The sequence below is a fragment of the Gymnogyps californianus genome, chromosome 5, assembly GCF_018139145.2.
Source record: "Gymnogyps californianus isolate 813 chromosome 5, ASM1813914v2, whole genome shotgun sequence".
In the NCBI taxonomy this organism is placed as follows: Eukaryota; Metazoa; Chordata; class Aves; order Accipitriformes; family Cathartidae; genus Gymnogyps; species Gymnogyps californianus.
Window position 1 is genome coordinate 70803797 of NC_059475.1, and position 24063 is coordinate 70827859.

Sequence of the window (24063 nt, forward strand, 5' to 3'; positions counted from 1 at the left end):
AAATAAATGTGCTGCTCGTTATTTTACACTGAAGGTCAACTTCTCACAGAAGGTCTTTTCATATAATGAATGCAAAATCATTAACCGCAACGTGTATTACTATGTACGTACAGTATTTGCTTTGTGACTTACGCTGTTACTTGACAAACCTATTTGCTCACTTATCCTGAGAAAAGTGGCCTTAGCTGAAATGAGGAGCAATAGCTTCAATTTCTGAAAAAAGATTATGAGTCTCAGCAGCAACTACTGGTTTTTTAATGTGATGGCTCTGCAAATTCAGGCCCGTGCGATGCCCTCCAATCTTAACTGAACTAAGTTTTGTAAACTTTTTTGAAAAAATACATAGCCGTTGAGGCTGCAATAGGGTGCAACGGAGCAGTCGTTGGGAAGAGAGGTCAGAAAAGAACTTTGTGGGCACAGCTCCCTCAGTTCCTTTCCTCCATCCAGTTGAATTAAAATTGATTAAACATAAATAATCATAAACAATCGGTTTCTGCCCATTGCAGAAACCTGCAGTTAGGTGTACTTCACTGTAAGTGTAAAACAGAACAGCATCACTTAACTTCAATTTCCTACCAGGAAATTAACTGCTTGCAACATTTTGACCCTTCCTATTCTTATCCAGCTGGTGTCCAACAAAGTTTCACACAATACTGCACGGAATTTTGAAGTGCACATACCCACAGGCGGCACTTGCATTAACACATTTTATCCTGACACAGAAAGGCAGAAACCCTGGAGTTCCTTCTCACCTGCAGTACCACAGTATAATCTGAATTTGACCAAATAGAGTCCAGCAATTACCTTTTTTTAAGTGTTGAAGGGACATGAGCTCATTGAACAAGTAAGAACAGACACATCAAGTGACCATTCTGTTACACCAATGAAGCAAGGTATATATTGAAAAGCAGAGTGAAATACCTGTGCTGGAGTTATGTTCTGCCACATTTGGGTCTCTGTTTCTTGCTGAAGATACTCTTGCAGGCTGTGATTTGCTGCCAAGTAGAGGAAAGCTGTCTGACCTGTTAAAATATAAAACAAATTTTTATAGGTACAATTCTACACACTAGTCAGAGCCCAGCTAAATAACACTTTGCAGCAAAGACAACAACAGATTGCAGTTTCTCCACCGCAATGTACTTGGTGGACAAATATTTCCAGTATACTTCCACAAACGTTGACACTGAGTGGAAAAAGAAAATGAATTCAGTTGAAATTATTTGATGAGCAGGTCCATTATGAAGAACACCATAAAAACAACCCTTAAGACTAAACTTTACACTAGGACTAAATTTAGCATATGTTCGAAAAGCTAAGGAATCATTTGGCCTAGGGACTGACAGTGCTGGTTCCATTCTGGCAAAGAATGACAAATAAGAGCGACCAAATCCACTAACCTTTCACTTCCAGAAATGAGCTGGTTTCAGCCTAGTGTCTAGCACACATACATTCACCAGGAAAATGCTGTTATCTACAAGACCATCTTGATACTTCTTTTTTAAAATTATGCATTTGAATATTGAAGATGATTCAACCCAGAGCCCTGTGCTGTTAAATACTGTGCCTAGCTACGTAATAGTCACAGGGAGACAGCAGCCGTTCCACTTTCTGCTAGGACTGAAATACACACAACTAGAAGACTTGCTTTTAAGATCCTGAGGAAAGCCCATGCTTCAGAAACTTCACTAACACCCGTTTCAAGCTCCCATTTCTCATGGTAGTTTATCAGTAGATAAACCGATCCTTCTAAAAGTAAATACACAGAAAAAGCCTACATTCTTGTTGCCCAACTACGCAGATTTTGTGAACAGACAATGCTGATCTCCAATGCTCACAAACCAGCATCTGAACTAAACTCTCTGATATTTTTATGAACATGCCAAGGCTTTCGGTGTCTTCTGGGATATATTTTGTCACCTCTACAAATTCAGTCTTACTGCCAGATGTCCCCTCTCTTCCTTGCTAGTTCGGAATTCCTGTATCTGTGAATCCTGTAAAACATTAAGCTTGTGTGTCACTGAATAATGGAAATGGCATGTTGTACAGAAAATGTCCTTAGTCAAAACCTTGCCTGGAAGAACATTATACACAGAAGTTTATAGTCTTGACTTTTTAGGTATTCTAGCATTTTGATGTGTTATTTTAAAGATTATTTTTAAAACTGTGATTCAACAGCAATGCATATAGGGAAGATACGTACATATAAATCAGTTCTGAGACTGCACAACTGTGAAAACCCTCCGCTTCTGAATCATTCCAGTCTCCCTCTGTCTCAAAAACCTTTCTTTTATATATTCCCTCTCTTCCTTCCTATTCTGTTAATACGGTTGTATGCCAATTATATAAAGATGCATTTAGTACACACAAAAATAAAAGATATCTTTGGATCAGAGCTACATGCAGCTTTATCATGGGCTCCGAGAGGAGAAAAGGAGATTCTGTACTGCAAAATTTGCAAAATTCCTCAAAAACTTTTTTATTTCATTAAAAAATAAAATAGTTTATACTGCTCATAACCAACTGGGTCATTGCTCTTTACAACCAGAGCGGCATGTGTCATCATACAATTTCTTTTTAGAAGAGCTCTGTGAAGGCATTTTAAATTAACAATAGTCTGTCAGTAATAAAATGGAAACAGTTCATGATTCGCAATAATAAGAAACATCTCCATTGTCTTCCTCTTATTGCAAAAAACCAACCCATTCCTTCTTCAGTTTCCAGGCTATAATAAGCAAACTTTATCCTTCCTCTTAACTCATTCTCCTTCTTACTCATTTGTTTAGGCTATGGTTCACGTACCTTCTATGGCACGTTAAAGTCTTAATAAAATATTTACTACCACTGGCAGTACTTCACTGCACTGTGTTACTATGGCTGCACCAGGGAACTCTTCCAAATTAAAAGCCAGCACAAACTAGAATAATATAATTAAGCAGCTATTGTAGAGAACAATGTATTTTTAGATAGGAAAACAATTCACATATAAAAATCAAGCTATTAAGCAAAGCAATCTTATATTAAAAAAAATATTACAGATTTCACCCCCTTTACTATTTAACTAACAGCAGCAGAAACCGTGTGTGAGAATTTCAAAGCAGAGTTCCACTCACATTATCCTCCTTCTCTGGGGGCCTGTGGACACAGGTGAAGTCAGAGACTCCTGGCTGTAAACTCCGCTTTCGCTGTAGGAGCCCGCGCTCGGGGAGGAAGCGTGGGAGGGGGAGTCCACAGACAGATCAAGTTTAAGAGCAGAATCGGGACTTTCAAGATCTGAAATGTTGCTGCTTAGCTTTGCCCTTTTCTTAGCTGCACTGTTTCGTAGAGATCTAAGTGAATTCTGCATCTAAACAGGATTGAAAACAAAATGACAGGTTTTATTCACTGCATAGGGAAAAAGCTTTTTTAAGCAAAAGAAAGTCTGTTTCTGAGTGTTCAGTTCAATTCACGGGAGTTCAGTGCACATGCCTCTATTGGGCGATGTGACTGACCATTCTCATAGGTTATGCAGTATTATAACGATCCCTTCATTGTTTTACTTCACAAGAATAATTATCCTGCAAGTAAATGCAAATTCACAGCGACACTGTATCCTAGCTTCATTTTGCAAAACACAAGAACAGATTCCTGCAAAAATACATCAGCTACTCTTATCTTTTTTAATAGACTAAAGGAAGCGCTTGATGGCTGCTAGTACACACAATTGGGACCTCAGGCTTTTCACAACAGAACTGCACAAAGCTGCAAAATATGTAAAAGTGAATCCTGAAAACTGTGCCCAGCAAGCAGAGCTCCTACTCAAATAAGCAGGAAAACCTATAATGACTAGAGCTTCATGCTACTGCATATTCTCTCCTCTTTTTGCTGAATACATTTGATGTAAAAAAAATTCTTCCTTTGTCTGTTTAGCACCTCAAGTTACTTTCAGAAGTGACTAGAGGATGAAAGATAAAGACAGTAAGGCAAAGCCACTAAGTCCTACTGCAACTGCTCTCAGATCCACAGGGACTAAAGACAGGATTTGAGATTCAAACAATTTCTATGAACCGTGACAGAAATAAGAACGTGTTGCACGCGATCATGCAGGGAAGATCATACAAAATCCAATCGTACGCGATACCTATGCTTCTCACGTAATCAATGTTGCAATGGTTTCGATTTGTACTGATGAGGATACTGCGGATACAGTTCCACCTCCCCACCACCCCTGGAAACAATCCGGCATGCTTCTGCAGTATTTTTCTATGTCCTAGACTGGTGCAGCTCTCAAACATCAGAGAGACTTGAGCAACAGAGTGAGTGACAGGATCCTTCGGCATGTTCTGGGCACAGTGGCAGGGGCTGGCATACGCATAGGCTCCCATACACAGGGGGATCTCACTGGACAAACCATGCGGCTGAGAAATAGCCACGCGGCATATACAGCTACAGTGGCTGCAAAGTATTTCACGGAGCAGTAAAGGGAGATGCTAGAATAAGTCTGTTCGACAAGTCTCATGGGTCACAGAAGGTATATATTTTTAAAGGTATTAAATATTTCAAATATTTTCTAAGTCACAGGTTGAGTGACACACTCAAAACACTGAATACACATCATTGGCTCAGATTACTAGTGGATTTCCACATACAGGAGGGATGCTGACCTGCCAAGCCTAATGCCAAATGTGTCTGTGTCATATCAAACAGCTGCAGGTGACACCAGATTCATCCAGCTTCACATCAGTTCTTCTCATTTTACTCCATGAAAAAATGACTGAATTCTGAGAGAGCTGGGACATGCTGCAAGGGTATCAGGGACAGCCCGCTTCAGCAAACCCAGGAGGCTGAGGAAACTCCCGGGCTGAGTCAAATGAACCTTCATCAAGGAAGTTATTCGTTATTTTGTGCCCTTTGCTATAACTAAAGAGAGGATTATTACTTAAATCTCGCATGAAATTTAAAATGAAGTCAAGGTAATGAGAACAGAAGCTGTATAAAGGCCCACAGTTCTGCCTTGGTACTACGATAACTGAAAACGTCATGACTTGAGCTCTGAGAAAAACAAGGGAAATTAAGATGTCTGGAACAAACACGGGAAGTATGCTCCAACATCAGTATTTATTGCTTTACTTAGCTTCTATCAGACACCCAATGGTATCTCATTGAAAACCTGCGGTACTGATGAGTGTGTCACAAAATTTAAGTCAGAAACATTATTTTCTGGCTCTTGTTTAGAAAAAAAAAGCTTACAATATATCAACTGTTAAAAGCGCGTTATGTCATATTTAAACCAACCTCTTCTTGATCCACTTCCTCGTCATCAACATTTAGCTCTGAAAGATCAGCTGCAAGCTTCCTGTCCACTTCATTCAGCCACACGTCCTCACACTCTTCGTTTCTCCACTTTGTCACATTTAAGTCAATCTTATCGGGCAGCGGGCTAGCGAGGCGGGGTATGGGGGGGACGGGTCTGGTCCCATTCAGGCCCCTGCGGGAGGCTGGGTGTCTCACCAGGGTGGGCTTCAGCTGCAGAGGAGAATGTTTCTCCTGCAAATTCTCCCCTGAAGAAGACATAAGCAGATGTCAGCCCTTCGGAGGGGTGGCAGGAACACAGTACTCACCAGAATACACTTCATGTCTCATTTCTGTATCACAGCAGAAAACTCCTTTTACCATGAGGCGAGTGTTAAAAAACATACTCGTTCACACAATTTTATTTACTATTATAAATACATTTCAGGGACCTTTTGTTTGGCTGAGTAGGAGCAAATTTGAATAAAACCAGTAAGAACATAAAAACAGCTGTAGTGAGTCGGACGAAAGGCCCGTCCCTAACAAGGTAAGAAACCGACACTAAAGAGTATTCAGACAGGATTTAGGAACTTCCTCCGTCAGAGGTTTGACCCCAGCTGACCCACCGTCCTGGTACACATGTCCACTGCCTTTATCAATAAATTCTTGCTTTTGGCGTCTTCAGCAGCCTGCAGTAGTTGGCTCCACAAGAAGCATTAAAGAAGTACTACCTTTTATTTAAAACTTGATGTCACCAAACCCCTTCCTTAGTTCCTTCATGTATGCATGTATACACATATTCATGTGTATAAATATATACACACATATACATGCACGCAGATGAAAGTTTCTCACATGAACAAGAGTAGATAGTGATTCCCTAACTTTATTTTTATACTATTCATAATTTGAAAAACTTTCAATATTCCTTCTCCAACATTAATTTTCCAAATGTGCCAAACCCCCGTTCCTGAATACTGACTTACACATATTTTTCAATATTTAATTTTACAAAATCATTAGGATCATTACCAAACTTGTCTCTTTGCATGGTATTTTCTATTACCTCCTGACTCTACCTTTTCCATCTCCCTGCATTTCAAGCTCAGTTAACAATCTCTTCTACTTTTAGTGTCTCCTTCTTTTAAAAAAATATAAATTAGTGTTTCATGCACATGCATACCAACATATACTTAGTACCTTTAAAAAGTAATTAACTTTCTTAACTAAGGAAAAAAAGAAGACTAGTGCCCTAACAAACTCTCCTGTAAGCTGCTGTAACAACAATAAAGTTACTCCAAAGACACAGAAAAAAAATGAAATGCATATGAACAAAATACAGAAAAGCAGCAAGTGATGAACACACATCTGCAAGATAAAGTTACGTGCATTCCAGGGACAGGTGACTTCCAAAGCATTAATTTAGAAATTTTCTATATATGCACAAAAATATGGGTCTCAATGAAGATGAAATTTAAAACAGGTTTCTTTAAATCAGTACAAAATTTTATGTGGAAACTGTTACTTTGCTTACAGAAGATATGCCTCATGAGTGATTAGGAATCAATTTAAGCTAAACAGATACTAAAGCTATCTTTAACCTAACTAAGATTGCCTTTAGTAAGTATTTGAAAGAAATCAGCTAAATCGTTTAAGCAACTGTAGTTAAATAGACTTAAAATTATTTCAGGTTAACCAATGTGTACGTGAGGTCTTCAAAGACAGGAAATCAGACCGTAAACAGCAGTCTCTGCCATTAGCTGTCAGTGTAAATTGGGATGAAATCAGGACAGATTCTACTCATTAGAGATGTAGCTGTTTGTAACCAGGTTTTAAAGGGCTATTCTGAGTGTGGGGAATTCGATACGTACATTTCCAAATGCAAATAAAGAGGCAAAAAGGCAAAATGCAATGAGTACTATTTTTCTTGCACATGTATTAATTAGAGTATTAAAAGTAAAGGTATTTCTGTATTGGCCTTCTCTAAAAGTACTAGATTTTGGGGTTTGTTTTTATTTTAGTTTGAAGAAAAACTTTTCCCTGATACATTGCTGATAAGAAAAGCAGAGCTGTAGCATATTATGCTTTACGACCAAATACAAAGACTTCACCTTTTAAAAGAAGCCTCCAGTGATGGGACTAGACTAGCGCAGGTATAAAACCCTCATGTTTCTCATTGCAATTGGAGCATCGCATAATTCCCCATTTACCTGCCACTGTAGGTTTTCTGACCGCTGCTCAAAGCCACCCAAAATGCAAACCTGAAATTCATCTTCATTATACTGACGACATTCCTACCTGTATTGTCTCCTGACTTTTGACTGAGAAGCTGCTTCTGTGAACTGGGCTTAGGCAGTCCTTCAAAGCTTTTAAGAGGCCAGGAGTTTGAGAAGTTCATGGTATTATCTTGTGACTTCTTCGGAGAGTCAGTTGGAGACGAGACGCGCTTTGGGCTGTTCCTGGGTGATGACAGAGGGTAAGACGGCAGAATGAAGGCACCCTGGCTTGCATTAGGCCCTTGGAAGGACATCATATGCTCTGCTTGATTGCAAAAACTTCTCTGGGTCTTGCTGGGAAAATTTAGGCTGGCACAAACTGAGCAAAGAAAAAGAGAATAGTATTTGTGGTAATTAGCCTCTTTGACAGCTCTTATAATAATAATTTACAAGGAAATAATACACCATCTAGACAGTCAAAAACTGAAGGTCAGCATTTTACCCAAGCAAACAGACAAATCAGCTAACTTCATTTTGCAAATTGCATTGTCCGTTAAAATATCAATTTCCTTTTTCTGCATTTGATCAAATGAGTTTAAGCCTAAGCTATTTGCAGTCATGTTTTGAAAAACTACATTTAAAAAAATGAATGATGCAAGTAGATTGAACATTGTTCTGTTGCTTGCTGCTCTGTATGCCAAGCCTCCATAGCATAAAATTTGCAAACACCACTCTCAAAACTCAGTGATACAAGAGTACAAATAAAGCACAAATGTTACAAATTCTACTTCCTTTTTAAAAAAAAAAAAAATTCAAAAAATTATTTTTTCCCAGAAACTAGTAGGTCAAAAATGGAAAGATAAGTGTAGATTTGGAACGAGACTGTTTCAATTGTTTCCTGTGAAAAGCAGATGTGTGTTTCCCGCATGCACTCAAGCTTTTAACCATGCAAGTGAAAAAGAGGACAAGTCTTAACAAAGTTCCTGACAGCTCTGGAAGGATCATTGTACATTGGGCCACCTCAGCAATCTCATTGAGAGAACAGCCCCACAAACAATTCCACTGGCACAACTGGGAGAATGGGAAAACACAGCCTGGGAGTGAGAACAAGTGACAATGTGAGTCAGGCTCAGAGAACCTATTAATCATCTGCGTCACTCCAAAGAAAACCATTCAATTGTGCCTTTAGTTATAGCAAAAAAAATCCCTTTACAAATCCAATCGCTCCAAGGTCTCTGTCTTCTGCTCCCGCTGCTTTCCAAGGCTGCAGCATCCCGGCGCTGCCTGGGTATCCCGGGGCAGCAAAACTGAGACAACCAAGTCAGGTGTGAGTTGTACTACTGGAGAAAGGCTCACGTAACAGCATCTGGCACAAAAACTGTTTGCAGAGAAATAAATCAGCAAGCGTGGGCAAAGTACCTGACAGCCTTCTGAAGGCCGAGGCTAAGAGAAGAGAACATTGATTTTGTAGTTAGAGAGGCAAAAAACAAAGAGGAAATTTCTCCTTTCTTCCCATAGGCATGAGAAAAACACAGTATCCAGAGCCCATAAGTGGCTAGAAGTAAACGAAGTTCCTATACATCTTCCAAGAAGGCTGTCAGCTCTATCCCTTGTCGAACACATCTGGATGACTCAAAGCAGCTCTGTCCACAGTTCTGGTATCATTACCATCTATTCCTCCGGACAGTAAGTTTATTCCTTCACTAAGTGTACATCTGGCATTTTTATTATTATTACTACTGATGAACAGACAAGTTTCTGTGTGTTACAGGTCCTGATTTATCTCAGCCTCCAGCTCTAGGGTTAAGGTGCATTCAATCAAATCCCTAGCCTCACTTTTGAAGCTAGCAGCAAAAGCCGCCTGACAGCACTCCGGCTATCTGTCTAGTAAAAGCTGTACAGAGACCACCACAAATTAAAGCAACACTATGAGAACTAAAAGCTTTACATGCACCAACACACAACCAAAAGAGGTATGTTGACCAGTCTCAGAGGGGCAAGGCTCAGACCCGGCCCTTGCTGTTAAGCAGGACGGACTGATCGGACCTATACCATTAACAGAACTCTAAAAATAAATTTTTCAAAAAAAGTTCAGATTCTGTTACAGTACCACTTTTCATATAGCACACTGATACAGTCAGATACCAAAGGCATGCATTGCAAATTAATAACCGCAAATGAAAAGCACTACACAGGAGGGAGGCACAAATATGTTTGAATAGGGACTGAACAACATTTTAGCAATAGTTTTTATTTCTTAAGGCAGCATAGAAGTAAAGAGACATTTCCAAAGTAACAGGCACTGACTTACGATACAGTTAGAATCCATATACCTTTGTCCTGCTGCCAGTTATTTAATCCTAAAAATTGTAAATCAGAGTCCACACTACCACTCTTCCCACGTGTCTGTGTGCATCCAAGTGTTCCACATTTCCTGAAACTGGCAGCTGATGAGAGCCCATAGCACCTTTCAAAAGAAAAACACAAATAACTAGATAAATACTTAACATTTGGTATTCAATGAAAAAGACACAATAATATTTAATAGTGAATTAAGACTCCGTCTAACTTTCAGTGTAAAATATAACTACTTTGAAAGTATTTAATTCAAGACTTTCTAAGCAACCTCTCAATACTGTTCACAGGCACAAACTGGAAAAATGGCTGGCTATTCTTCCAGGGCACTTTTCCAACTGAGAATTGTAGGGGGTCAAAAGAAAAACCCAGAACAATCCCCTCTTTGAATATACGACAATAAAGGGAAGACAACACCTTAAAACCCCCAAATGCAGTGAGTTTCTTTAGAGTGATGTCACTCCTAGCATAGCACAAGCAGTGAGTAAACTGCATGCCACACATGTCAGTGCTCCTCAGACAAAGCCAAGAATGTAACCTATTGCCAAGTGAAGAGAATAAATCAGGTCTGGTCTCGCCTGGTCTTTTCACATGCCTTTTGGCTATTAAAATACAAATCCCTGAGTCTACATTGCTAGTGTAACTTAAGTGTAACACTATACCTACCATCTTCTACAGACTTCGTTTTCAAAAACATGACATTTTTCATTTTTCAAAATAATCTTTAGAGCTCACTCTTCAGACAGCTTTCTACCCTAGCTGCTTATACAAAACAAAAAGAGAAAATATGCAAATCTAGAATAGATATGCACTGATCTGCTCTCCTGGACAGCCTACCACACGTAAATATGACCTTCCCAACATGTTGTCCAGTTTATGGTGTTTCATACCCTGACTCCATGATCAGCTAACTCCTGACAGCATACCTGTTATAATAACAACTGCTATTCTAGCCAACAACGTATTCCTGCTCAAGTGTCAGTAAAATTCTGTGTCTCCTTTTCATTTACTGCTTTATCTGCAATTCATATTGTATTTTACAGTGTGAAAAAATGTTGGCTGAATTACTCTGTTGCTGGTCTACACGGTACTTCTTCTTCCTAATTTCTGGTGCAAAAAGCACCAGAAAGCTCTATATTTCAGGGATATCCCCAGTCCTTTTGTTCAATACATCTGTTCACATAACAGATGGTCTTGCTGTCTGAAAAAAAAGGTGATCTATAAACTCTATTGGATCTATACAAACTAGTGAAAATCTGTGTGTGTACAGCAGGACTGGAAAACAGTGGTCTAGGTTCTGAGATGGCGTACACTTCTCCAGGAGCAGGAATGGGACTGCTGCCGCTTGCTTCAGCTGGAGGCATAGCCCTGTGCCCACTACTCAATTCTTCATAGTAAATGAAAATAAATAATAAAACAGATAATCAACAAATGATAAATCGTGCTCATGAAGCTACAAATTTATGCTCAGGTTCTTCTAAATCTATTTTGTAAACGGCAGATCAAACACTTTTCTGTGTTAATACTTACCAGTACAAACAGAAGAATGCTCAGAGTTAAAATCTATACTATTCTGAAATAAATTCCTTGAAGCTCTTTTTCTACTAAAAAATAACTCATCACTGACTGGTACTCCTTGAGAGGGCCTTAACTTTGGAGAATGAAGAAAATCATTGGATGTAGAGAACTGTAGGAAAAAGGAAAAGAAAGAAACATTCACGTGTGTGAAATGAATGCACAACCCTTTCCTGTACAAACAGCAGAATTACCCACGTAACTTTGTCATCTAGACCCCACCACAGCCCAGACCTGTCTCTCTATACAATAAAGCTACACAAACCACTGTCAATATATTTAAGATGACAGAATTGACGGAAAAATAAAGGTTTTTCTTCCCTATCACTTAGACAACGAAAAGCAAGAGTGTGTACATGAGCCATATCTTTCACCCACAGAAGCAAATGGGATTCATCATGCATCTATCCACAGATAAAGCGTAATGAATGAAGAGAGCAAAAAGCAGAAAAGGTTTCTACAAAAAAAAAAAAAAAAAAAAAAAAAGCAGACACCAAGAAAGGTGACAGTGGGCCAGACCAGAGGCTCCCGGGTCCGGCTGTCCCAGCCTCCTGCCTCGGCAGCAGCCCGTCTCAGTGCAGCGGCAGCGCTGCGCCAGCGTCAGGGTGCCGGGCGGGAGTTTCCCCGTGGATTTATTGCCCGTACGCTGCGGTGGTGGGGGACGGCACCCGCAAAAGGCACCGAAATCAGCACCCATGGACAGAAACGGCCTGGGTGCAGGCACAGGCTCTAGCCGCCGTATTCCACAGTGCCCTGGGGTGCCTCGCTGCAGGGGTGCCGTGAGAGTGCCGAGGAGGGGAGAGCTGTCCCCCAAGCCCTGGGCACCGGCGCGGGCCTGGGACACGGCTCCGTCTGCCTTCAACCTCATCCTCCTGCGCCCACCTCGAGGCGGGTAACTGCCTAAATCCAAAGCACTACCTGAGTTTTTAAAAAAAACCTAATTCTCTTTTCCAACATTAAACAGTCTCACCTAACCCTTTACTAAAAGATTGGTAACAAAAGATACGAAGCCTTTCACTGTTCTGAAACCAAGCGTTAAGGTTGTCGCAGCATGGCCAGGTCAGCAGCTCAAAAATTCAGAACCTGCACACAAAAAAACTGTGAGAATTTTTTAAAACCTTAAAATTTAGCACTGAGTGCCATGGCTCATCAATACAAACTGCCAAGACTTCCTTTGTTAATAAAAGGCAGTTGATTTTTAAATGCAAAAAATGCATTTTGATGAAAGTTTTCTTTTCCCAGCTACCCAATACTTTAAGTATTTTAAGCATTAGAAAGCATTTTAGTTGATTTCCAGGTCTTACTCTAATACAGGTTGACACTATTGACACTGAAGGGAAAAAAAACCCAACAAAACAAACTGGTAGAGAATTGCACTAGTCACCAATTTTAAAAATTAAACATTAACATTTTGAATTATGTACATTAGCTATGTAAGTGTTTAAATAGACAGCAGCTACTTGAGGTGTGAAAAAAGCATGCTTCAGATTTAGTCTAAAAGCTCTATCGGGTAATATCAGCACCTTGTAATGAGAACTGGTTATAGGCAAAGGAAAAATGTGAATAATATAAATATTTAGCACAGAAAAGATAATGCTTTAAATAAAGGTTTCTTGCTTTCTAATTAGCAAAATCAGTAATTTAAATAATTTCCAGGCTATATTAACTCTGCTCTCCCCTTTCATACACAAGGCTCCACACAGAGGTCAAAAGAGAAGTCTGAACAAAAATGAAAATATTTATTCAGTATTGGAAAGAACAGCATCATGTTAAGCATAAAAACCTCCTTTACTCAATATGCTGCTTGTGTGAATGGAGAATTTGTAGTCTAACACGTACATAGCACATTCATTTCTAAAAATATGTATTTTTTCATTTCACTGAAGATCTCAGTTCACCATAAAGATGGATTCTCAAACTGGGAACTTCACAGAAACTCTTGCAATATGAAACTGCGGTTCTCCATTAATCCGTAATTCCATTATCTCCTCAATTCACAGCCCGGCCCACACAATGCAAGTTGTGTTCGACAGGGAGAAACCGGTCAGCGGCAAACTCCGCACGTACACGGTACGGCCGTGCTGCGCCCGGGCAACAGCCGACCCTGCAAAACAGCCAGCTCCGAGGTCTGCTAAATGTTCCACGCACCAGGATAAATCTCGTGGTAATTTAACAGATTACAATGTCTTGGAAGTTAAATGACTGGGTCAAATAAACAGCAGCTAAATGCTCTGATTTAATATCCTGATGGGGTTTAATTTAATATTGTAATGGGGTTTCACAAAAGCATCACAAAGTAAAGCACAGACAGAACTTAAAACTTGAAGCGGCACAGTCATGCGATGGGTAGCATGACTATGAGCATACGCTAATTGTTTTTCAGTCATTATAACATTTACTTTGCCACATAGTATCTTAAAAATAGAATTGTTTATGGTTATGGAATATAGACAAAAAAACTTAAGAGTTTCAACAAAACCTTCAGGTCCCTTCCAAGTAAAGATTCACAGCACGTTAGCAAGATATACATACAAGCCAAGCGAAATTAAATCTCCACACCCTACCAAGGAGACTCCTCTTGAAAAAATAAACTTCACAATTCAAACTTTTAAATTATGTATTTCTAATTCTCCTCCCTCTAAGACCGTCCCCCCTTAAAAATGAAAAAAATAACTCACACATGGTATGTGTTAGCAGTAAATAAATAAGTGAAGCAGCCATTTGCCTGTATTTCCATTTAGCGCTTTAAAAAACCAACCAGTTCCCAAAGGGGCAGCTGTTCATCCCTGCACTCAGCGCCAAGGTACACAGCTACATGGACACAGGCTCTCGAATGAAACGGCTTCCCTGTTCCTGGGAGGTTTTTTGTGGTTTATAAAAATGGCAAAAATTTTGTCTTCACTTACAAAAATGCACGTTCCAATTTACTGTTATGCACTGCATTTCACGGGCTCCAAGTTCAGCAGATATGATTAAAGTCATCCGCGTAACAAGTCACGGTCTCGAGTCTGAAGCATTTTAAGAAAACCCACCGAAATGCTCAAAAAGCTTAAAACTTTACATAAAATCTTCCTCCCTGAAAGCCAATGCTAATGTAGGACCGGACTTTTTAATCGGCCTTCAGGGATTAGACTCTCACTTAAAATATTTGCGGACAACTGCTTAAAGCATAGGACAGTGATGGAAAACTTAAGGAGCCTCGATACAAAATGGATCAGTCTGAATCCCATTTTTAATGGAAGACGGCAGAAGGAATCCAGCAGGTACGAAATGGTTTAGTAAGACCAGAGCAGGAAATATGAAGCTTCGCAAAGAATAAGAAACAAGTTCCAACTGCTGGATATACAGTAAGAACAATGACTTAAAGCACAGCAGTAGTACCAGTACCAGCACTATGCTGGCTTTTTATCACCCTGAGGGACACCAGTTTTCCTTTACAAATGAGAAAAAAGAACAGCAGCAAATGGGTGACGTGGTTTGTTCCAGGTTATTACAAGTTGGGATAAAAGAGGAGATGAGAACACGGCATTCCTGCTTCTGCAATCAGCTGGCTAGAAAACATCATTTTCAATCTGTGTATCTTTCAGTCCGTAAATAAATGTTACTTGTACAAATTACTTACACCCCTTTTTTCCATACAGACAAAACAACATATGCAGAAGGAGCAAATTACACACCGCTGACATGATTGTACAACTTTGCTCAGTTGTTCCAATCTCAGCTACAGGAATAAGAACTGTCTGCTTTCTTGTACGCAAATTATAATTACAGCGATTATAAATTTGCTAAACACAGGCATGGAGGGTGGTGGCAAATAAACGCAAACCTAAAGCTGCCAGATTTTTCACTGAAGTAGATTACAGATCCTGGCAGGGATTTCTCAAAAGGTTTCAGGTTCATTTAAATTCCACTGGTACCACCAACGTCGGAAAATATTTGAATCCATTCACCAAAAGAAATATTAACTTGGTTACCAAAGCACAGCCCTTGTGAGTGACCCATCACTGACAAATGCTCCGTTCCTACATTCCCTTCCCAGTTGAGCAGCGGCACTGGATGAGACAAAAGGTCCTCCTAATCAAATACCCAGCAGCCATCAACAAAATGCTCCCAGGGAAGAGATCAACAATAGCACAAATATATAATGGTATCTCCCCAAAATACTCTCCCAGCCTCCAGCAAAACCACAGCTCAGGTCCCAGAGACTGACACCTCAACTCATAATGAAAGGATAGCTTTATCACACAGACAGGTCAACCTCTGTGTCCCTTTAATCCTCATTATCGCTGCGGAAAACGAAGAGTATTTGTTTCATAAAACTAATTTCACAGATCATTTGAACACTCACTAAGGTCTTCATGAAGTCCAGCTATTAAGTTCTCTGGTTATCAGACGAGTATGTAAATGGAGAAGAATTCCACATGTATTGCCAAACAGTGCAGTCAGGTGAAATTGCACGCAGTTCACGTATACTTTCTAACATGGTTTAAAACTTCAGTAAAGTGTTCAAACGCTCTTGCTTCCCCCCCAAAGGGCACTGCTTTCAACAGCAGGTACAGGGACCCACAATGTATAGGTTTCACAGGGGAAAAACAGTAAGGTAACTCTTATCCTGCAATAATCACTAGGCATGTTATGTTTTACATACAGCACACCAAATTTTCAAGGTAAACACGGGAAGACTTGGCTACCAAAAGATCAGTGAGGGACTCCCAGCACACTGTTAGCTGATTTTGCGGCAACCAGTTTGTTCTTCATGTTTCAGCAGGGCAGTGGAGCTAGTTAAGGTCTACAGGAAGTAGCACTTAGTTTTTTAAAAAGTGCTTTTGTACCCCAAACTGCAGTGTTTTTGTTCTGATAGCTTGCTTAAATTGGAATTATAGAAGATGAGAGTTAAAAAGGGAATGGGGGATTGCTAGTGCAGTGTTCTTAAACTCATTTGTGTGACCCCTCATGAATGGCACAAGCTGGGAAATCACTGGAGAATGCAACATGTTTGGTCACAGCAGCCTGATTTCAATTATTGAATGTCAGCACCCAAAAGATCAGTAGATCACGTCACGTCCTAAAGAAAACAACATAAACATTTATTTCAGAATAGGATCTGGTCTGGTTCAGATTGGAATTGTTTACACTTCCCAAGGCTAAACCCAAGGAACAGGAGCAGACATAGTACATCAGTGTCTCCAGGAAGAGAATACTCGCTTCAGTGACTTCAGACAACCTTATCCATTGGATTTACAGATAACAAATTGAACATCACGAGCCTGGCTCTGCCAGCTCAGGATTAGAAACGAACGGGACCTTACTGAAGTACAAAGGAAAATATTCATGGGGTTATACACTTTATTACCACCCTGCGGTGCCAAGTATTTCCTATCTCTAGCAAACAAAGTGTTCCTCTGATGCCGTTATAAGACTCCTGTAAGTATATGCTTCAGAATGTAAAACTGCGGGTACTTAAAAAAAAAAAAAAACCACAACCAAACAGTTCCTATTTCATTAATTTAGCTAGAAACCAGAGAAGCTTCAGCCTACCAATGCAAGCTGAGCGGTGATGGCAACTACCTCTGTCCCATGTAAGGAGGAGGTCAGGCTACTCAAAGTTGGCTTTAGAAGAGGGTAGAGTCAAAGGAAGAGTCTGTCCTGTAGCTTTGACAGATGTGTGCAGCTGCCAACAATGAGAAGCGTAGAAGCACTGATAATTATGCTTTATTTGATAAACTCAGGTTTGGCTTCCAGAAAGAAAGATTCACACATTTTCTTCTGCCGTTACGACTAGGGAGAAGACTCCTTTCCGAGCGCAGAACAAGGGCATCCCCTGGAAGCTGAGGTGGTGGCAGTTCAAGCATCTCTGACTCTAGACCTTCTCGCTAAGGTGTTCGTAAGGTTGAACATAACTACGGTCTCATGCAAATCTAACAAATTAAGAGAAACTCCGCGCTTGCATCTCTAGTGTCAAGCTAACCATCAGTAGCTGGCGATACCTCTGCTGCTCGAGGTGGCAGCCACACGTGTTACCACAGTCACACCTGACCTTTGGGCTGTACAGAAACACACTGCGCAGGATGGACACTCTCGGTTACTTTTGTCAGTGTCGTCAGATCGCCCTTCTGCATCCTGCGGCATAGCTGGCAACTGTAATTTTACAGATGGGTATGAAACAAAATCAATTTCAAAGGACTTCAGAGGTTACAGAGAAATGTTTCATCAATAACCCAATTTAACATCACTGACAGAAGCTGCTTTTAAGACAAACCCTTGAAGGCAATGTGCTTTATCTACGTTACATTTCGAGTACACATTAACTTACACATGTTTTACTTCACGTCTTATCAGATCAGGAAAGCCTAGACATGGCCTTGGACAATCACTGTATAACATGACCCTAAAAATACTAGTAGAAAAACAGCTTTAAACATTAAGCTAATTTCATGCATCCTTTCAGCCACAGAATGACTCCAAAAGTTAATTTTTAAGCAAATTCATTTCAAAGGAATGTCAGAATTAATAATTAATTTTTTACATTTACATGAACAAGTCGACTACCCAAATTTTATGCATGATATACCTTACTGAAAACAGTTAAGAAGAGATACAGGGCTAACGTTCTTTCTCTCCCCCCACTTTGATTGCTAAGTGCCCCGAGGAGAAGAGCTTTATTTATACAGCTTATGGCAATCTCTTTCAGTTAACAAGGAACATCTTCAAGTACAGGAAACACTGTCCAAGTTCATTCGTCCCAGCGTGCCTTAAGTGAAAACACAGTTCACCTACTTGCATTGAAGATATACAGACACCACGGGATAAAAGCAGTTTCGTGGCACGGATGTCACAAAACAAGCACCATCAAGAAGCCAGCAAATACTGTACCAAAAATCACGAAGCCAGATAAAGAGATGTCCCCTGCCCTGGAGAGCTTTACAATCTATCCAGACAGATGTAACGGCAGGGTAAGACAAATGATCAGGATGTGAGGACAGGGGAACAAAGCTGTCAACCTACAGCAATCAGATAAATACTTCAATACTTAAACCACCGTGTTGTTTAAAGTTCCACTACAGTAAATGTGAGTCTAGCCAATAGGACTCAATAAAGTCTTGAAAAGAATTCACCTCATCCTAAATTAGGTCCTTGGTCACAAAGACAGCTCTCTAGACTACTGACTGCACAGACTAGTTCTCCATCAACGATGGGGCTGCTTGAGCAGTCACCACGTAGGCAACTAAAACTAATCCCTACTCTTTTTCTCCCTTATACACGATGATGAGCAGCATTTGCCTTACCTTCTAATAAAAAGCCTCCCTGTCGTACTTCTCTTTTAAACAAGGCTGTTCCTTTCCCTCACAGCGGGCAAAGATGCGGTAGCTAGATTAAATCATGCTTTTGTCTTTCACAGGAGCACTGTTACAGCCAGACCTTATCTTTACTGGTATCGAAGTAAAAAGGAATCGTTGGAAGTTGAAAAAGCGAGTGCCACCACTACTTCTGAGTGACAAACAAGTGCCACCAGCGCCAGTTAAACAACTGCGATTGGAGAGAGAGATGCATGATGGTTACGGCAGCCTACGCGCACTAAATTGGTACGAGACTGCACAGAGAAACAAAGCTACTCCTTGAGCCAGGTTCAACTTACGTTCAACTTAATATGTCTTGAAAGAGCTTGGCAGGTGGGCAGCTCTTAATCCACAGCAATTTTTAAAACCACAGCTCCCAAAAGCCAGTTGAAGGGCAATCGTAAAACCTTACGTCTGCCAGCAGTATGCTCTTCTTAACTGCCCACTGGCAAAGAAACAGCTTGCAGTTTCACATGGACTGAACCAAATTTTTCAAACCCACTGAACACAAAATATTAGCTGCTGTATTGGATCAGCCTTCAGACATCTCTTTTGTAACAATGGGAACAACGCTTTTGACATTGTTAGCATCAGGTGAACCGTTACCACTAAAGCAAGCTGGTAACGCAGGTGTAATTTTGGTACGGTGTTCATCTATGTCCAAGTCAAAATTGGCAACTTTCAAATTCTCTCAAACATGACATCAAATGCTATTTTTGTCAGTACTTATCTGCATGTAAGCAAAAAGCTATGTTGAGAAGAGTTATACTTCAATGTAACGCAAGTTCTGGTTAACTGGAGGTTTCTGGTTATTCAGACGTCTTTCAAGCAAGAGTGCAAAAGGAGCATTAACATGTTTCCTTTGGCAGAGTGCAACTGATGAAGTCTTCAAATTCTGACACCTCAAAGTTACCCATCTGCTTTCTACCAACTTAGATATGCAAGAAAACAACTTAAAGTGGAAGTGAGAGGCAAACAGAACAAGTCAGAAAGCAGAGGGAAGAGACAGGAACAAACAGAATCTCTAGGAGGCACAGGATGTCTTAGAAAAACAGTCATTAAATGCAAAAAAATTAGTTCTTATTAAAAAGGAATAAATACAGTACATGACAAACAGGATTTCTCCCTGTAGAAGTATTTTCATTGCCACCTACTGTATACTATGTGGCAGCAGCAAAAGCAAAGCAAGACTGGTTAACTTCACAGCTTGAGTCCCCGCATAGCAGCAAAGGAAAAGAGATTCGGGAAAGTAACCTGCACTGACAGTCACAAGTAGTTCCTGTTCAGAACGATGCTTTTACTGAATAAAGGCTAAAACTGATTCTGTTCTAATTCTGCAAAAATAGACGGCACAAATATAAGTTCTACACCTGTTCGTAAGTAGGAACAAAGTGAAATATTTGGCATAATACACAAGGATGTAAGAATAAAGATGATCACAAAACGAAAATGTTAATTTAAACTTGAAGTATTTGCATGATGTTATGTAATTGGAAAAGTCTTCCAAGGAGAAGAGAAGAAACCCTGCCATCCCACAACGATTCAGTCACACAGACAAATGTTAGTATGACGAAGAGACAAGCCAAGTGGTTGTCAGACGTAGGAAGTCGATCTGAAGGTCTTTCTATTTTTTCCTGTTAGGCTTTACATACAGGAGGTAACTACCTCTCTTACATGAGAGCTTCCTGCAGCCTGCTTACGACTTGCCCACCTTTGAGAGTAATACCATAAACAAAATCAAAATCCCACATATGCACACTTAGCACTCCAGATCCCCAGCAGTTAGGTTGGTTTTCATCCCAATACTACGAGATGGGATTTACGCCCATGAAGTTCACACTACACATATAAAAACCCATATAGTCCAAGAAACTTTTATCATATTAGTGTCAAGGCTGTTCCCTAGTAAACCGAGCACCTCATTATCACTGAATTGAAGCCACGAATACACAGTTACTTTAACTTTCAGGTTAATTTAACTTTCAGTTCACCCCATTTCTAAATGCACTTTACGTATGCAACAAAACAGAAACCATAAATTAATTGCTTTCTCTCCCTCTCTCCAGGACTGGAAACTTTGGGCACTCCTCCCAATTTACAGTGATAAATACAACCACATGTACAAAAAGGTTAAAAAAAAAAAATTAATACAGAGTACCATTTCCACAGCACCTAACTGTGACCTCGAGAGAGGGCTGTCTCGTGCGAAGGACCTTCCACCATTCCAAGCAACAGCCAAGTTTTGGTGCGTGTATTGGCTTGCTTTTTGTTCGCAGTCTACAGAAAAACACAAACCCAGCCAGCAGCAAACAACAGCAGTACAGAACTCAGCCCAATTTGCCTAGAGAATGCTGGCAATTAACCATTATTTCTACAAGTTGTACTAGTTAATACTGAAAAGCTGTTTCAAAAAGAAAAACCTTCTTGCTCTAGAGGTATTTCCTACATAACTTGTTGTCCAGATCCTATTTGCTTTGTAGATAACCCACGGGAACTTAGTTGCCTGATGCATCAACTCAAAAATATACAGATCTCTTTAGGAGTCTGAGTAACGGTAATACATACACCAACAAAGGACATAAGCATGTGTGCATACAAGTATACACGTGAACTTCAAGGTTTTTATGCTACAATAACGTTAACTCACGTTTCTTTTTATTAAGAGACTTTATTAAAAGCTATCCGGCACAAAGTAGCACTGTTCACGACCTTATCCGATACAGGAACAAGTTACTAAGCAACTAAGAATTCAATTCTGCATACGTAAATGTGGTAGCGAGGAAGTGTATTCTATACAGCTTTCGATTTTCTAAAAAGATCTGCTCTCTTAAACTCACTCGCTGGAGATCAAGTTATGATAAATTAAACCTGTCCAGTTAAAAAAAACCACCCACAGAACAGAAAACCCACCACACACAGCTACACCCCTCAGGTCTTGAACGCACGGATGGTGTCCCGAACAGATGTCACAGAACAGAACCACCGCCAATGTAAAAGGCATCTGAACAGTTTTCAAAGGTTCCTTCCCTTTGCAGCTGCCGACAGGGTCAGTAAGCGACAAAATCAAAACTCGGGTCAATCAGAATTGCTATTTCAGCCTGACCTACATTCTTCCTAGTCGAATCAGGCCGAGGAACAAGAGCCACATAGACATTTGGCAACCCCCAGGTTTTATTACAGGTCAGTAGACTGCCAAAAAGCACTGGCTCAGCCACACTCCAGAGCTCTGCCTTCAAAGCCTGAATTGAAGTAATTTGTCCGTTTTCCTCCAAACAGCTTTTGTATTTAGGAAACTCTTTGCAGTCAGTCAGGTACTCTCAAACGCAAATATACAAACAGAAGCTCTGAAATAGCTTCCCCACTCTTGTACTCATTCCCTGGGTTTTCGCTAGCCGTTGTCAGAGACAGGTCACTCGTGTTAGATGTAAGAAGTGCCTCATGGAGTCCAGCTAACTTCAAAAAAAGACTTTTTTCTTTTTTTTTTTTTTTTGGTAAGTGATAAGTTATCTGGTTCCTACTAGTGGTAAACCTGATATAAGGAGTTCTCAAATTTGCCTTCCCAGATCGATGTACTTATAGAGAACCTTGCACATAAAACATTAGCAGTATTAGCCATACCTGGCAAATACCTGTCATTTAATAAGCCTTTGACAACTTTCAAATCTCCCTTTGGAACACGCCTTAGAATAAACGAGCCCAGTGAGCTACGAGTACATACCTGCTCCACACTCTTTGTGAAAGGCATCTTGACTCCTGAACCACCTTCCCTGTCTCCAGCATCCTCGTTTTCCCAAGGCAGTTTGTTTTTTCCTTTACCCGCACTCAAGACTCTTCTTGGACTTATTCCTTGATCGGCATACACACCGTGCGAGCTGGAGTTTTGCAGAGCATCGTCCCTTGCGTGATACCCACAGTAACTGTGTGCGCTCTGAGTCCTGTTGCCCATCAGCAGCCAGTCTGTATCTGCTCCGGGGGGTAAACAGGACCCCCTGTTATGACCAGATGACGGCAAGGGCACAGCGTACTCTACAAACCCTTGGTCTACTAGCTTCGGCAAGGTCTTCCTGGCCAGCCTGGCCTGCACCGCGTGCATCACCCCGTCCCCGTTGTCCTCAAGTTCCACGGCATCCACCGCCTTGAAGAGAAGGGTGGTTTTGCCTGGGCCCATGGAAGACGCCAGCACAGCAAACGCCTCCATGGCGGCATGCCGGACCCTGCGCTTGCTGTCCACCAGTGCTGGAGCCAGCCCAAACGCCAGCTTGGCCAAGTCCAGCTCCTCGCTAGGGTAAGTGAGGAGGGCCACGATGCAGATGTTGACCACCTCCTCGCGGACTTTGGAGTTCTTGTGCTGCAGGTACTCTTGCTGCAGCAGCAGGCCCAGCACCTGCTGAGGACCCGCTGCCTTCATCAGCCGCAGGAACAGGCGGTTGTACTCCTGCCGGATGGCCAGCTTGTTGTCCCCCAGGACTTTGGCAGCAGCGGAGACCAGAGGTGCCAGGAAGGCCTGGACCTGGTCGCCCAGGCGCAGGGCCAGCAGATGTATCACCTCCAACGCCCCAAGCGCCACCTTGAAGTTGGAGTCATCGAGCAGGGTGTAGAGGAAGCTGATGAGCCCCAGCAGGCTGGAGGCGGGCGCGGAGGTCACCGCAGCCTGGCTGGCAGCTCCAACCACCCTCTTCAGCTCCTCCACGGCTTGCGTGCGGTTCTTGTAGTCCTCCTGGTCCAGCAGGCGAGCGTGCAGCTCCGGCGGCAACAGCCCGAACTTCAGGCCGGTGCTGCCGGGCTGGGCGGGGGGAGCCGGCACCGTGCCCTCCCCGACCAGCCGACCCTCCGGCAGCCGCTGCCGGCCGGCGAGTGGGAACGGCTCGGCGCCGGGCTCCTCCTCCCGCTGCCCGGCGAGCCCGGGGCCGCCCAGCTGCCAGGCTAGGCTGCGGGAGAGCTCACCTAGACCACGGCGGGCGGCGGGCGGCGGCGTGAGGGCGCGTAGGGATGCGGCGGCGGGCGGGCGGGGGGGCGGCCGGGCCCGCGGCGCCGGCCGCGTAAGGCCTCTCCGCGCAGCGCCGGCCGCGGTCCCCACGGCAGCTCCGCGGCAGCATCACCCTCACCCGCCGCCCGCCCGCCGCGCTCGGGGCTGAGGCACGGCGGGAGCCGGCCGCCCTGCAGCCCGCGCTCGGGGCCCGCCGGCTCCTCCATGGCGCGGGCGGGCGGCGGCAGCGCGAGGCCGCGGCCATGGGCGGCGCGGGACGGAGCCGCCGCCCCCGCCCCGGCAACGCCGCGCGGCACAACACCGCCGTCGCCAGGGGCCGGCCCGC

The 24063-nt window shown here is 42.0% G+C and overlaps 1 protein-coding gene across 1 annotated transcript in view; it reads right to left on the reverse strand.

The window, feature by feature from the left end:
- TOGARAM1 (TOG array regulator of axonemal microtubules 1) overlaps nt 1-23944 on the reverse strand; it is a 44151-nt gene extending 20207 nt beyond the window's left edge. The window contains 9 exon segments of the mRNA XM_050897945.1: nt 922-1022; nt 3111-3343; nt 5272-5537; nt 7567-7863; nt 9818-9916; nt 9919-9951; nt 11370-11526; nt 22470-23695; nt 23857-23944. Of these exon segments, the coding sequence (XP_050753902.1) occupies nt 922-1022; nt 3111-3343; nt 5272-5537; nt 7567-7863; nt 9818-9916; nt 9919-9951; nt 11370-11526; nt 22470-23695; nt 23857-23944 (2500 nt within the window).
- Nucleotides 23945-24063: the final 119 nt, after the last annotated feature.